At 41.0% G+C, this 11,699-nt stretch overlaps 1 protein-coding gene across 1 annotated transcript in view; it reads left to right on the top strand.

Moving 5' to 3' along the window:
* EIF2AK3 (eukaryotic translation initiation factor 2 alpha kinase 3) overlaps window positions 1–8,132 on the top strand; it is a 61,386-nt gene extending 53,254 nt beyond the window's left edge. The window contains exons 15-17 of the mRNA XM_010997866.3: window positions 110–211; window positions 5,327–5,389; window positions 6,913–8,132. Of these exons, the coding sequence (XP_010996168.3) occupies window positions 110–211; window positions 5,327–5,389; window positions 6,913–7,113 (366 nt within the window). The 3' untranslated portion in view covers window positions 7,114–8,132. The remainder of the gene's footprint in view (window positions 1–109; window positions 212–5,326; window positions 5,390–6,912) is intronic.
* The last annotated feature ends 3,567 nt before the right edge of the window (window positions 8,133–11,699 follow it).

Below are 11,699 nucleotides of genomic sequence, written 5' to 3' on the forward strand. Positions count from 1 at the left end.
AAACCAAGAAGTGACTGGGTCAGCTTTGGGATTCACTAATGCCATTTCAATCCACTGTCCTGCCTCCAATAATTTTGTCCTAATATTTCTTCTTTATATGGGGTTTCAGATTCATGGAAACAACTACTCTCATAAAGTGGACATCTTTTCTTTGGGCCTCATTCTGTTTGAATTGCTCTACCCGTTCGCCACGCAGATGGAGAGGGTCAGGGTAAGTTCTCCCCTCCCTAAAAAAGGTAGAAAAAGAAAATGCTCTTAAATTTACAAGAGAGTTTTAAAAGGGGAATTAGTTATTCTGGATACCAGCAGACTACAAGTAGAAGAAGTCATGTGAGTGAAACAAGGATTTGTAAACTATTTGCTTCCATTTAAAAGCTCAGTCTTCAAAAATTGTTGAATTGTTTGTTCCTTGTTTTGCTTCAATTCATCATAACTCAGCAATATTTTGCACACAAATTTATAATAAGTGCGAAGCTTGAGGAACCATAAGATAAGGGAGTGCTGGTAATGGTGGTGGTTGATCAGAGGAGAATTTTCCAAAGGACAAGTGGCCACATACTCATACACTTAAAAGCTGGCAAACTAGACAGAATTAGGTCCACCCCCCTACCCCCAAATAAATCATGACCATGGCCTTTAAGGACGATAGTACTGAATGTCTTTTAAAAGTAGGCCTCTGTCACATTGTTCCCCACCCGTCATAAGTGGTCCCCCTCAACTTTTCCAGCTATCGCCCTGGTACTTACATCTGTATTTCCAAAGTTTATGTCCATATCATCATTTCTTAATTTATCAGTTTTAGACCTTATTTGCTGACTCCTGGCCATGGTACGAGAGATATAGTTCTCACATAGAATCAAAAGGACCTATCAAGTGTTCTATACAATAAATGGGGGGGAAAAAGATAATTTAAAAATCAACATGGCTAAATTTCAAAACACCAGAGATAAATGCCCTAAAAGCTTCCAGAAAGGAAAATAAAACCGGTGCGACATGCGTAAAGGATCTGGAGTCTTATGGCATCAGAATTGTTGTAGTTATAAGCACATCAAAGGACTCTGTCAAGGCAGTGAAAGAACAACTCACAGGGTGAGAGCAAATGTTTGTGAATCGTGTATCTGACGAGGTTCTAGTATCCAGACTATAGAAAGAACTTCGACAACAAAAAGGCAAACAAGCTAATTTTAAAATGGGCATGGGACTTGAACAGATATTTCTCCAAAGAAGATTACAAATGGCCAATAGGCATGACATCATTATTCATCAGGGAAATGCAAATCAAAATCACAGTGAGGTACCACTCCACACCATCCAGGATGGCTATAATAAGACAAAACCAAACGAAATAAGTGTTGGCGAGGATGCAGAGATATTAGAGCCTTCATACGTTGCTGGTAGAAAGTAAAATGGTGCAGCCATTGTGGAACAGTTTGACGGTTCCCCAAAAGTTAAACATGGAATTACCATATGACCCAGCAGTTCTGCTCCCAGGTATATACCCAAGAGAGATGAAAACATAGGTCCACACAAAAACCTGTACACAAATGTTCATAGTAGCATCTTCATGATAGCCAGAAAGTAGCCAGAAAGTAGAAACAACCCAGATTCAATTAGTTGGTGAATGGCAAGACGAATGTGGTATAACCACACAGTGGAATATTATTCAGCCACGAAAAGGGACTGAAGTACTGATACATGCTACAGCACAGGTGAGCCTTGAAGACATCACACTAAGTGAAAGAAGTGGACATAAACGGCCACATACTGGATGATTCCATTTCCGTGAAGTGTCCAGAATAGGCAAATCCATAGAGACAAGGTAGGTTAGTAGTTGCCAGGTGATGGGGTGGAAGGAAGTAGCGGGTGACTGCTTAATGAGTATGAAATTGCTCTTTGGGTGAGGAAAATGTTCTGGAGTTAGACAGTGGTGATGGTTGTACAGCGTTGTAAATAGAATAAAAAAAACCCTGAAGGGAGGGTATAGCTCAAGTGGTAGAGCACATGCTTAGCATGCATGAGGTCCTGGGTTCAATCCCACGTATCTCTAAAAATAAATAAACCTAATTACTATCACCCCCCAAAAAAAATAAAAAAATAATTTAAAAAATATAAAATTTTTTAAGAATTTTAATTAAGGAAAAAAACCCTGTGTCATACATACACTTTAAAATGGTTAAAATGGTGACTTCTATGTATGTGTATTTCAATGAACAAATTTGCTAAAACTTGTAGTTATATAAAAATTTTTTGATTATGAAACTACGCAAATCTTGTTCCATGCTAGACCAAATAATGTGCTCTGACTTTCTTCTAATGGTTACATCTTATGTAATTATAGCACAACAAAAATCTGACATTCGCACAATGTGTGTATGTAGCTCCATATTATTTTATCTCACATAGAGGTTCGTGTATCCACCGCTGCAATCTAGGAAGAGAACTGTTCCATCACCACAAAAAAAAACTTCCTCTTGCTACTCCTTTATAGTCACACTTACTTCCCTCCCTCCCAACATCTCAGAGTTTTTTAAATGATGTATATGTGTGTGTTTCTCATGTTGATGATCCTTAGCTGTCCATTCATATCTAAGAATGGGCTCGAAAATGGCGACTCGGAGTGCGCTTCACTGTAAAGGTTACAATCGAGTTCTTTCCTTGGTCCATGCGGGGAGAACTCCCACATGTCGGCCTTTCCTCATTTGCTCCAGAAAGGAAGTCTTCATCCTCCTGACTGAGAGAGGGTAGGGGTGGGATGTGGAGAGTGTCTTGCTGTTTAGCATGCAGGTCTTCACTTCCTCCTTCTGCTTTCCCCGCCCACCCCCAGCACCTCCTGTCCCCTCTCCTCAACTCTAAGTCTGGAATTCCTTGGTTCAGTTTCTCCCGAGAACAAGCCTCCTCTGTTAGAGGGGATGTGTCACTGCATACAGAGCCCTTTCCTGCCGTCAGCCTTGCGCCTCACCCCCACCCCCACCCCCTGCAGGTTCCGCTCAGCGCTCAGCTCATCAGTTCCCGCCCCGCCGGCATCAGCCCTGCGGGCGCCCTGGCTTCCCTTCCAACGTTCTGCCAGCACACTTGCTGTGCTCCCATCTGCTTTCCTTCTTTCAAAAATTTGATCCTTCCTTCCACTGCACTCATCCTGATAGACTTCGCATAGATTGCATATCCCTTTGCAGCTTTCAGTGAAAATGTTTGCTGGAAATGTAGTAGAAAATCTGCCACATTTAGCCAGAACCTCTCTGAGATTCTGTTAATGAAGGTAAAACAGGTAAAATGAAGGTATTCAATGATTTGGCCAAGGTCTTTTTTTTTTTAATGTATTTTATTGATGTATAATTTATGTACAATACAATGGACCCACTTTTTGCATTTTTATAAGTTTCGACAAATTTATCCATCCATGTAACCACCAGTACGTTCAAAATATAGAACATTTCTATCACCCTGAAAGGTTTCCTTATTTCCTTCCCAGTCAACCCCTGTCCTTCCAGCCCCCAACCCATCCCAGGCAATTACTGATCTGCTTTCTGTCTGATCTAAAGTTTCATATAAATGGAGTCATCCATGTATATACTCTTTTGTGTCTGCCTTCTTTGACTCACTATAAAGTGTTTGAGATTCATTCATTACTCAGTGTGTCAGTGCTTCCTTCCTTTGTATTAAATAATGTTCCAGTGTATGTAGACCACAGATCGTGTGTCCATTTACCTACTGGGAAACATTTATGAGTAAAGTTGCTGTGAACATTTGTGAACGAGTCTCTTTGTAGGCATGTGTTTTCATTAGTCTCGGGTACTTACTAGGCAGGATTGATAAGCGGTGTGGTAAGTGGCTTAACTTTATAAGAAAGTTTTATTCTATACTCTTACCAGCGGTGTAGGAGGGTGCTAGGTCCTCCACATCCTGGCCAACACTGAACTTTCAGTCTTCACATTTTCAGCCATTCTAATAGGGGTCTATTGGAAGCAGACTGTGGTTGAAGTCTGCATTTCTCTTGATAACCTTGACCTTGGCCAGGTATGTGTATTGTGACCAATTTATTCCAGTCTATGGCTTTCTGTTGAAAAGACTATTTCCCCATTGAATTATGGCCCAGGTCTCCTTTAAATTCTATGTTTTAAAACAAAAACTTTGATTTAAGAGTGTTATGTGATTAGAGATTAATTCTGTGAGTTCAGAGTCAAGCATTTAGCTGCACTGACTTTGATACGACCTTCCCATTAGCAGATGGAACCCTTCCTTCAAGGGCCTTCAGCGTAGATTCTTCTAACGAAGTTTCTAATTTTTTTTAATGGGAAGTAACAAATGCCAACCCACTTCATATTTTTTGTTTTAAGTACATTCCCACTTATTTCTCAAGAAATATGAAGACATATTTGCCTTATTTCATTTCTCAAAACTGGTTTTTGTCATCATTGCAAAAGGAGTATCAGGCACTGTGCTAAGTTCGCCTGAATTACCTCACTTAAGCCTCAGAACAATCATATAAGGTGGCCCTGTCATCCTTGTTTTTTATAGGTAAGGATGCTGGAACATAAAGAGGGTAATTATTTGTGTGAAAATTTCCCAAAGAACTTTCAAATGTTTTGTTTAAAATTCCAAATTTAGGGGAGTGTATAGCTCAGTGGTAGAGTGTGTGCTTAGCATGCACGAGGTCCGGGGTTCAATTCCAAATACCTCCATTTAAAAAAAATTTTTTTTTTAATTCCAAATTTAGCATGGTTGACTTGGGTTTTTTTTCACTCAAAAAAGAAAGAAAAAGAGGAAGAAAGACTATGTTTTTTCATATCAAATACAAAGAGATTAGCGACTAATAGAAAAAGTTATCCAATGAGTGTGTATATGTCCATGAATAACTGAAAAATTGTGCTGAACACTGGAATTTGACACAACATTGTAAAATGATTATAAATCAGTAAAAAATGTAAAAAAAATAAATAAAATTCATATAAGAAAAAAAAAAGAAAAAAGAAAAAGTTATCCATGTAAGAACACAAACGTGTATTCATGAATGATTAAACTATTTTTGCTACAGATCAGTCCATTTTCAGTTAAAATCCAGGAGTCAGTATCATGTACAATCCAAACATAATTATATCTGAATTATTTCCTAAATTTGGGTGATTTGGTGGCATGTATATCTGTGCTCAGGAAGCGCTTTTGTGTAGTTTATCGAGTCGGGAAAAGCTATTGATAAGTTTTTCATCTGCTTAATATTCAACCTTTAATTCTTAGCTACTCTGTTGGAGTACCAAAAAAAATCTATGTTTAAATAGATCCACGTATCAGAATAGATTTAAAGATAAGTAACACTCTTCTTTCTTTTCAGATCTTAACTGATGTCAGAGATCTCAAATTTCCACCACTATTTACTCAGAAATATCCTCGTGAGGTTTGTATAATTCTCATCTTTTATTTTCTTTAGAATCTTCCTTAGAACGTGAAGGGTCCTTAGCAGTCAGCTCACCAGTTTCCCCATTTTACAGATGAGGAAACCAAAGGCCTAGAGAGGAAAGGGACCTGATCCCAAGAACACACAACTTGTTAAAGCCTACGACTGGAGCTCAGCCCCGTCCTGGGCCGCGTGTTCTGTGCTCCAGACTGTATGACATCCCACCTGGGAATTTTATGTGAATCCTAACATCCTTGCTCTTCCGCAAGGCTGAACTCCTAAGGCGCCCTCACAGGAATCGAGTTGCCATTATGATCACGCCATTAATTTCTTTATCTTAGTGAATTTGGGAGTGATCTTAAAAACTGGCTTCTTTAAAAGAAAAATGTCACTAATTTCCGCTGATTCTGTGTGTTGAAGTCACACCACTCAGAGTGACACGGTAAACGGCTCAGAAGAGCGGGAAGGGGAAATGAAGCTGGTCTTCATGGTGAAAACTGCGTGTAATGAACTTCTGAAGTTACTACTCGCAGCTTTTGTTTCTTTTTTATTTCATAATATGTCCAAAGACATATCATTTTAAAAGTTATGCATTGATACATCTTGAATTTTCTTAGCAAATTAAGTTGAAATAAATTAGACTGTGTGGCTGATTCTCAAATTGGAAAAAGTCTAATTTATCTTTCAATATTATAAGTACAATGAAGGGTTGCATTAAAAATGAACTTTATAATAATATGGAGATATATTAATCTAAGATGAAATATATTTTACAAAAAATATTTTGTTATATATTTTATAAAGTTGATGAATCAATCCCCGGGGGGGGGGGGTTCATAAAAATCTATGTTGTATTAAAGGGGTTCAAAAAAATCAAGAAAAGGGGATTAGGTACTAATCTTTGGCATGATTTTTTTTAATTGAAATCTTTATGGAGGTAATTGTACATTCACATATGGTTATAAGATGAATTTATCTTATTTTTAAAAATTTCTTATTGAGTTTTAACCAAAGAGCATCTTTTTAAGTTTGTTTTTGCTTTTTTTTTTTTTTTTAAATTTTAATGGAGGTCCTGGGGATTGAACCCAGGACCTCATGCATGCTAAGCACATGCTCTACCACTGAGCTATCCACCCTCCCAGCCAGATGAATTTATTTTAAAAGTCAAGTTATGTCTATGTTTCAATGGTGTGATTTAAGACCCTTTATTATATGTTAAAAAAACAACCAGTTACCCCAAAGTGGTCCATGTTTATTTAGAGCAGGAGTTGGCCAAGCCATCACCCACAGACCAAATCAGCCTGCTGCCTGTCTTTGGTAATAAAGTTTTATGGGAACACAGCCACGCCCACCTGTTTCTATATGGCCTGTGGCTGCTTTGGTACTGAAATCGCAGAGCTGAGGGGCTGTGTCAGAAACTGGCTGGCAATATTCACAGAACAATTTTGCTGATTCCTGACTTAGGTGAGCGTTTAGTGGTCTAAACCTGGCCCTTTCATCGCAGAACAATTTTTATATTTCAGTACGCGATGGTACAAGACATGCTCTCCCCATGCCCCACGGAACGGCCTGAAGCTGCCAACATCATTGAAAACGCTATATTTGAGGACTTGGAGTTTCCAGGAAAGACGGTGCTCAGACAGAGGTCTCGCTCCCTGAGCTCATCAGGAACGAAACATTCAAGACACTCCAGCAGCTCCCACAACCCTTTGCCAAGCAATTAGCCTTAAATTGTGCTCATACCCCCAGCAGGTGACACGGAATCGCCCGCTTCGAAGGAATGTCGCTTTCCAAAATTGTGAATCTGCAAATTTTGTTCCTTGCTCAATTTCGCTTTGGGCTGCTTTTTCTAAGTTAAACGTTTAAACTGGATTTTGGAGCTCTAACCTAATTGGAGCCAACTCGATTTTTGCTCTACTCAAGGGAGGGCTGTCACGACATCACATGTGGTCCTTTTTCTTCGTTGGTCTCTTGAAACTGACTAGCCAAGCACACAGCCCTCAGGTTTTGCCTGGGGAAGTGGGAGCAATGCCCTAAGATGTATAGAGAATTATAAAATGGAAATATTTTTATAGGACAGAAAAATGAAAGGCCCTACACGTGATAACTATGTTGTTCTAGAAACACACTTTCTAGAGATAATGGTGGTGATTTTGTAACTGATTTCCAAAAAAGCTGACTCCATTTTTGTCCCTGGTGGGTAAATTAGGAATCTACAATATTTTGGAGGACAGAATAGCACAAACTGGACATAGCTAGGCCATAGCTAGTTTACTAGTGACATTTGTAGCATTCCATAGCTTTATTCCTTAGATGGTTCTAGGAAGAGCTTAAGAGCTTTTGTACTTTTACCTCCAACAAAGGGAAAATGAAGCTTTTTGTGTAAATTGGTCAAACGCTCTGGTCTGGGGAGGAATTGGGGAGGAACAAAGCTGTAGTGAGAAATGAATCATATACTACAACTAACATCTTCCATTCTGGACTTTCTAAACCTAATGAAATCTTAACTGTCTTCAATGTAATACTGTAGGTTGGTCCTTTCCCAAAACTGATTATAGAGAACAGTTTAATCATCTAACTTGCTAACGTGTTTTTATTTTTCACTGTAAATATGTTTATTTTTTATTTATAAAAATTCTGAACTCAATCCATTTGGGTTGGTGGTGTACAGAACGCACTGAAGTGTGTTAACTATTGTGACTTCTTTCAAGTCTAAATGATTTAATAAAACTTTAAAAAATGATTTATGGTGGATTCTTATTTGGGGGGGGGACCAGCCCCCAAATGGTAGTTCTTCTCACTTATAAAACAAGATCCTAGGTCTATGAAGAATCGTAACCCTAACTCTCAAGAAAACTTTTTCCTTACCTATTCCAAACAGGTGTCAGTTCCCAAAGACTTGACAATTCCAAGTCCTTTTCAGAATTCACTGGACTCATCATCCCGAGACATTTGCTTGGTTCCTACTCTGTGCCAGGGACTGGGACCATCAGGAGTCCCTCCCCCTGTCCGGGAAGGGAGACCTCGCTGAGCAAGGGCTCTGGCGATGCCAGTTGTGTGTTGGTGTCACAGTGTGTGTACCGTGTATCACGTGGAGGCATGTGGGATGTGGGGCTGCCTGGTAGACCCAAGTCTTATCCAGTGCATTTCCATCTTACAGACACATAGCATCCACTGCACAAAGTTTGATTTGTAAGCTGGACTCACATGCCACAGACACTTGTGTGCTCTGTCCAGACTCTCACTTCACAATGTGGCTTTTTTTTTAATGATTTTTTTGGTGGGGGGAGGCAATTAGGTGTATTTTTATTTATTTATTCATTTAATGGAGGTACTGGGGAATTGAACCCAGGACCTCGTGCATGCTAAGCACACACTCTACCACTGAGCTATACCCTTCCCCAACACAATGTGGCTTGAACTTTTTCTTCCCGGTTCTGCTTGGCCCCTGGCTAGCCCATCTCTCTTTCTTCTTCATCTTTTGGTCCATCTGTTTCAGTCACTCTTTCCTCTTCACCCCAGCGAGGGAGACTGTTGATTTCTTCCCAGTCCGCGCACCCACTCCTAGCTGCAGACCATGTGACCCTCACTGCCACCCTGAGAGCTGGCCATTATAATATTATAATTATAATAACGCCGTGACAGATGTTACTATTGCCTTTCTTCTTATGGTGAAACTCAAGTCCAGAAAGGTGCTGTGATTTGTCAGAGATCACAAAGCCAATCAGCAGAACCGGGACCAATTCTCAGGAATTCCAATTCCTAGTCGGGGTTTTATCTATTCCCTTGTACCAAGCTGTCTAAGGATTTGCAAGTACCTTACATAATAATAAGCAGGTTTTAATTGTACCTGTGCCTTTGCTGGCCACCAATAGGAAAGCAGCCCTGGGACGTTTAGGGGCAGGGCCAGCAGGAGGTAGCAACTCCTCAGTCTTAGCCAGAAAGGAGTTACCTGTGATCTCACCCAGAGGGCACTTTCTCCTGACTCCAAACCCTACCTCCCCCTTCAAGCTGTTGCTTTTCTGACATCTTTTGAGCCCCCATCCTCAGTATTTGCCTCTTCCTTTAGCACTTTGTTCTTAATAACACTGACGTTGTCAGACTGCAGAGGAGCCAGTAACTCTGGTGCAAATCAACCTCCCTTAACAGCTAAGGTCCCAGAAGGTAGGGGCGCACCTTCTTGTAATCCCACCAACGTCTAGTGTAAAGCCTGGTACACATTTGTTGAACTGAGTTTGGAGAACATAACGAACGTGTAACTGACTGCAGCGCTCAGGAAAGAGCCCAGCGAGCTGGAAAAGAAATGCGCAGGTCACTGCCAGAAATACTTAGCAAAGTGAAGGAGAAAAGATGATTGAACAGTCCTGATGCTAAAAACAGAGAAGAGTCTCAAATCCTGAAAGTTTCCTAAAGGAATGCGACCTTAGGGTTTAACTGAAATGAGAGGAGAAATGGGCTGGGACACTCAGCACCACACGGCTCTGCCTAATGCCTGACCCTTCGGTCCACCTCCCCTGCCATCTTTCACCGGAAGGCATTACATCCCCCGCCGCCAGGAGGGACTCCGACGGGGTGGGACCGGGGGAGGGGCACGCAAGCCTATAGACGCTGTGCCGCGGGAAAGCACACCACATCTTCCAGGTTTCAGGTTCCCCCTTTCAGGAAAGCAACGGCGGGGAAGTGAGAGCTGGTCCGGAGGTCGGGAAGACCCTGAGAAATTCTGAAAACGAGCTGCCTACCCTGCTCTGTGCCTCCTGGCAGAACAGCAAAGCAGACATTTAGGATGTTTGGAGCAGTTTTGTTTTGTTTTGTTTTCCAGATTGTTACTGAGATTTTTCTCTGGGTGTATTTACATCAAAAGCTATTACATATATATATATATATGTAATATATATATTACATATATATTACATATATATATATATATATATATATATATATATATATATATATATATATATATATTTTTTTTTTTTTTTCCTCCGAGGAAGTGGAGACAGACAAGCTTCCAGTCCAACCACCAGCCGCGGAGTGACTCAGTCTTACTCCTGGAGAAGTCAAGGGCTAAGCAGGAGCTCTGGGCGTTTTCTGGCCCCCTCCGGGGACGTTTGCTCTTCCCAGAACTAGACTTAGAGGCACTGTTTAAGGAGACGTCCCTCTCCAGATTCTATCCCCGCAACTACCGCAGCTGCCGCCAGGGGGCGCACTTTCACATTTTTCCTCAAGAAGTAAATACAGAAGCTCCACTACGGTTCGTCCACTTTATGGTGATGCGAAAGTGACACGTATTCGGTAGAAATTGTAGATCGAATTCTGAATTTTGATCTTTTCCCGGGCTAGCGAAATGCGGTACATACGCTCTAGTGATGCTGGCCAGCAGAAGTCAGCCACGCAGTCACGAGGGGTAAAATAATGATAAACTTAAAACAGTTCTGTGCTCGGGCAGATCCTGTTTTTCACTTTCAGGACAGTATTCAATAAATTACATGAACTATTCAACAGTTTATTTTAAAACAGTCTTTATGTTAGGTGATTTTGCCCAACTGTAGGCTAGTGTAAGTGTTCTGAGCAAGTTTAAGGTAGGCAAGGCTGAGCTATGATGCTCGGTAGATTTGGTGTATTAAGTGCATTTTCCACTTACGTGTTTCTAGGGATGTAACCGCATCGTAAGTTGAGGGAGCGCTGTAGCTGAGGGCTGAGATAGAAAACACTCTTGCACCTGTAAAGGTACGCCCCTCCTCCAGACATCAAGGGAACCACGTAACAAGTGAGTCCATGTGTGACTGACATAAACAAACCAGATATGGAAAAATTCCCAAAATGCTTTTGTCCCGCAATGCTTTTGTCATGAGCAACTTTTAAATTCCTCAAGTGGACAATGACTTAAAGCCATAAACCTAGGGCAACATGTGCCCGGCTACTGCCAACAGCCTCAGCATCCCACATCCCTGGCTCAGCGCCATTCTTTGGAACAGCAGAATCGCTTCTGTCTCTGACTCCCCTGCCTGGGCCGGTGCACTAAGAAAAGATGGGGAAAGGCAGGGGGAACCGCCCCAGTGAAAGGCCTGGGGGGGAAGGGGAAGAATGAGAATGAGAGCAGAAAGGCCAGGATGCTGGAATTAAGTGACTATAGACAAAGAAGAAGATGATAGCTCCTGGATTTTGGGTGCAGAACCTTCCATAGAATCTAGAAGAAGGAAGGTGTGGGACAGATGTTGCCTTTTGAAAATGATTAATTTCCCAGGTCTCTATGGTTAAAAAGAAATATATATATATATAGGGCTTTCTCTGGAGAAAATGGGAAGCCATT

Source organism: Camelus dromedarius, chromosome 33 (genome assembly GCF_036321535.1).
Source record: "Camelus dromedarius isolate mCamDro1 chromosome 33, mCamDro1.pat, whole genome shotgun sequence".
Taxonomy (NCBI): Eukaryota; Metazoa; Chordata; class Mammalia; order Artiodactyla; family Camelidae; genus Camelus; species Camelus dromedarius.